We start from the raw sequence: 4,373 nt of genomic DNA on the forward strand, positions 1-4,373 counted from the left end.
TATAAGCTCTCAGATAGCACGTTGGGAAAACATTTTCAGAGGCCAAAAGGCTCTTCAGCACTCTTCTGCCGACTGAGCGCAGCCATCATGACCGAGAGACGTATTCCTTTCAGCCTGCTCCGCACTCCGAGCTGGGACCCGTTCCGGGACTGGAACCAGAGCAGCCGCATCTTCGACCAGACCTTCGGCATGCCGGCTCTGCCCGAGGACTTCGCCGCATTCCCCAGCACCCATTGGCCGGGCTACATGAGGCCCTCCGTCCTGTTCCCGGACGTGGGTTCCATGATGCCCCACACTTCCATGATGTACCCGAGCCCCATGATGACCCCCAACCCCATGATGACCCCCAACCCCATGATGACCCCCAGCCCCATGATGGCCCAGCAGGCTCGTGCCCTGTCCCGCCAGATGAGCAGCGGGATGTCGGAGATCAAACAGACCCAAGACAACTGGAAGGTGTCGCTGGACGTTAACCAATTCTCCCCTGAGGAGCTGGTGGTGAAGACCAAGGACGGCGTGGTGGAAATCACCGGTGAGTGTTTATCCCTCCCCTCACTGATCCACTACTTGTACCAAACTCGTACCTACTCCACGCTGATTTCAAGGTCACAACGTTTTCATAACCTCACAGACCAAAAACTAGACGATCAATTTCCTGTCAGGGGCCATTCTTTATGGGCTCACTCCATCTAACTGTATGTTGAAGTGTGTACAGATCAGATGTTCTGACAGGAAGACAACAGCACGTCTCAGTTTGCTGTACTTCAGTATCTTAAAGAATGTAATGGAAAAAAAAAACAGGGCTGACAGGGCTGAACAAAGACACACCAGATAAAAAGGCAGGAAACCTTTCTGCGAGGTCAAACACCAAATGCATGTCTGCAGAGCTACATCACATCGCGAGAGAATACACTGAGTTCCAGGACACAGCAGGGCGGCCGCTTCTGGCTGCAACACAACTATTGTATTCAACATGTGGGAGTCGACTGTTACAGCAGTTCAGAGATGAACACCGTGCTAAAACACTTTATTGAACTGACAGTTTCACCTCTCGGCCTGAAATGTTTTCACTGTCCATCCAAACTTCAGTAAAGTGTGCACTGGATTATATAATATCTTAGCTCTCTGCCCCCCCTTCTCTCTGAGTGAGTCTCAGCCTCCCTGCCTGCCATCTCACAAAAAAAAAAAAAAAAAAATCGCCCTCCTAGAAAAGGGGATTTAGCTGCGACTGAGCCAGTGGAGCCGCTACTTTAAAAGGACTCCTGGATCTCGTCCAAGTCCAGGGTCCAGCACCTGACTGCAGCCAGCATGTCTCCGCTGACAGATCGAACCCCGTCAGGAACACGGAGATAAACAAAGTGTGGGATTCAGTCCAAGTGGAATTTGCCACCTCGCGTTTCATGTCACTGATGAACAAGGATGTTTAAAGACGATGTCATTGGCTTCATGAGGAATTTTTTTGTACACAGCACAGTGCAGCCTCCCCCCCCAATCGTTTTCGGTCAGAGACCCTTCATGTAGCAGTTGAAACAGCGGCTGCTCGGCCCGACCGGACACACACGCTTCACACTTGGTCCTGTTTAAAAGAGGACGGCTCCCCGAGGACAGCGACCTTCATCGGCCCGTTGTCACAACAAACATATTACTGTATTTAGAGGCAGAATGAGGGGCCGTGTTTCAACACCACCGCCAGGCCTTTCAGACTGATAAGGCCCGCTGAGGATCCTCTGGGGCTGGTGCAAGATAAAAATACCACAGTAACACAAAACAGCACTCTCATCCTAGCCTACTACACAATGTCAAGTATTACTGCTACATGTTACAGTAGATAAACACATCACGCTTTGATGTCCACATGTTAAATCTGAAGCTGCCAGCAGACGCTCAGCATCAAAGCTTGGCTGAACAATTATTTTTATTCTGCGGTTCTCGCCATAAAGAAAACAAATAAGCATATCTCCCAAAATGTCATGACATGGCCTATTTATTGGTCTCGCACTACTCTAACTACACGTGTAGCAGTAAACAACAAAATGATAATAAACATGAAGCTACCTCCTGCTGACTGCTGTTATCTTCGCTCAGGGAACAACAGGAAAATAAATAACTGAAATTGATGTGAATTAATTTTATACTTTTTAATCTGTACAAACAATTCTTTAAAAATAAAAAAACAGTAGGCCCAAACAGGAAGTCTGCATTTTGCATTGCATTGTTGCATTTTATAATCTATATTTCCACTTTGTGTTCAGCTAAATTAGCTTCGCTTCATATTTAGCAGACCAAACAAACAGTATCTTCTCATATAACTCTTAATGTGAAGATGTAAACTATTCATTGCATCTGACATGCAGTGCATGCAAGTTATAGAAACGAAGTGATGCCGTAGGACTAACATGTAGTAGGAAAAGAATATGAATCAATAATCACATTATTCATGGTTCATTTAGACATAACTTGTACTGAGGACCTGCAGGTCCTTTTCATGGCAGACATTTTGAGCGGGAAACGCATTTTGCTAACGATGTCATCAAGAGTCCCAGAGAGTCGTGACAGCGAGGCAGCAGGCAGTCCTTCTGAGGGACGCCTCAGCTGTTATTCATGTTCTGAACTCCACCTGTGATGCTTCCTACTGAGGTAAAAACAGCCGATGGTGCAATTTGGCTCAATTAAATGCCTTCTTTTAATGCAATAACTGAACCGAAGCCATAATTAATGATACCAGTTACAGCGGTGCGTTTCATACATGACCTGGTAAACTGGAAAAGGCCTGTGGAGCATCACGTGTTTAGAATATTCACAATACTGAAATTAATCCAGTTTGATTGTTGTTGCAATCCAGCTTCATTTAAAAGAGCTGTGATAGATAGAATAATAGTTACTCAATAAGAAGCCTCGGCCACCGGTCACATTAAGCGTGCTTGAAGTGAATTTTACTCGTGGAATTAAAGCTTGGATAAGTGATATTCAAATTATGGACAACAATGTCACCGTGCCGACAAGATGTCGTCCTGAAGAACTGGTGCACTGTAACACCTCCTTCAGCTCACAGTGTGTTGTCTGTGTTCATGCAGGAAAACATGAGGAGAGGAAGGACGAGCACGGTTTTGTGTCCAGAACCTTCACCAGGAAATACACGTAAGTAATTCATTATCAAAGCGTGACATGTTAGCATTCAGCTTTACCCAAATTAGTTTTGTTTGTGATCGCTCTTTGCCAGTATGTAGTAGATAATGAAAGGAATACACTGGCAATGCAACATGTCAACATCTCACTTTAAAACCTTCCACATTTACAACTAAAGACAGGTTTGTTGTGGCTGTTTGCTGCTGGCTTTGCAGAGAATTTTCACGGAGGAAATTCATTTCTCAGCCCAGGTTCCTGTGATTTTCTTATCGTGGCTCCGCCGCCGTGAGTCTCCTTAGTTTGGTGTTGGTCCGGCCTGTAGAGGGCTGGCTGCAGCTGATAGCTGAATTTCATGCTCTGAAAAGCAGCAGCAGGAGCCTCCTAGCATTCATCCCTTCTCTGAGCTTTTAGCTTCGTAGGACTCTGCTGCCATCCAGGGGCCATTACACACACTGAGGACAAATCCTGGATCTGATTTTACCACATCGTGTGAATCAAGCCTTGATAATTCACTTCATCTTGGTTTAAGTAGAAGCAGTGATGCTTCTTTCATCAAGGCAGGAGCTCTTTGTTCGACACACAACCTAATATGTCTTATTGCTCCCCCCCCCCAGCCTCCCTTCTGGCACTAACATGGAGAAGGTGACCTCGTCCTTGTCTCCTGAGGGGGTGCTGACCGTGGAGGCTCCTCTGATCAAACCTGCCCTCGAGTGCTCGGAGACCACGATACCTGTCAACGTGGACAACAAAGACGGCGTGGTGAAGAAGTAGGAGGAAAAGCAGCACAGTGTCTCCCACACACACACACACACACACACACACACACACACACACACACACACACACACACACACACACACACACACACACACACACACACACATATTCAAATAAGCACTTTATTCCCCCCAACTGCTTCAAGGAAGCAGCTTACTGCTCTTCCTAAACCTGGCTTGTTGACAGGGGAGAGGGAAGCGAGGGATTGCCCTGGCTCTTCTCTCTCCCCTCCGTCTCTGGTAATGAGCCAAACCCAGCTGAGTGTGCTGCGTAAACACATCTGCACCAGCGCCATATGCCTGCTCTTTCTGCTGTAATTACAATCTTCATCTGAATATGGGGAAATTCAGCTAAGCCTCGCTTTCAGCTTTGTTTTTCTTTCTCCCCTTCACCTCCACACACACACACACACACACACACACACACACACACACACACACACACACACACACACACACACACACCTACAC

General features: G+C 46.8%; 1 protein-coding gene across 2 annotated transcripts; it reads left to right on the forward strand.

Annotated features, from left to right (window-relative positions):
- hspb1 (heat shock protein, alpha-crystallin-related, 1) lies at positions 1-4,373 on the forward strand. Of its 2 annotated transcripts, XM_069147015.1 has the most exons (4): positions 1-532; positions 3,075-3,138; positions 3,741-3,921; positions 3,976-4,373. In XM_069147015.1, exons 1-3 carry the CDS (start codon positions 88-90, stop codon positions 3,895-3,897), a joined length of 666 nt encoding a protein of 221 aa, XP_069003116.1. In that variant the 5' UTR covers positions 1-87; the 3' UTR covers positions 3,898-3,921; positions 3,976-4,373. The 2 variants fall into 2 exon arrangements, with proteins under 2 accessions (XP_069003116.1, XP_069003115.1); XM_069147014.1 differs by having other exon boundaries at positions 2-532; positions 3,741-4,373.

This window comes from Embiotoca jacksoni, unplaced genomic scaffold, assembly GCF_022577435.1.
Source record: "Embiotoca jacksoni isolate LCO1_2020_lvr unplaced genomic scaffold, fEmbJac1.0.p SCAF_13, whole genome shotgun sequence".
NCBI classification, from domain to species: Eukaryota; Metazoa; Chordata; class Actinopteri; family Embiotocidae; genus Embiotoca; species Embiotoca jacksoni.

What these genes read in the sequence shown, in the direction of transcription:
- hspb1 (XM_069147015.1), top strand. Translation starts at nt 88, where the DNA reads ATGACCGAGAGACGTATTCCTTTCAGCCTGCTCCGCACTCCGAGCTGG. An exon ending in CGGCGTGGTGGAAATCACCG is followed by an intron (nt 533 to 3,074) that starts GTGAGTGTTTAT and finishes GTGTTCATGCAG; the next exon opens with GAAAACATGAGGAGAGGAAG. An exon ending in ACCTTCACCAGGAAATACAC is followed by an intron (nt 3,139 to 3,740) that starts GTAAGTAATTCA and finishes CCCCCCCCCCAG; the next exon opens with CCTCCCTTCTGGCACTAACA.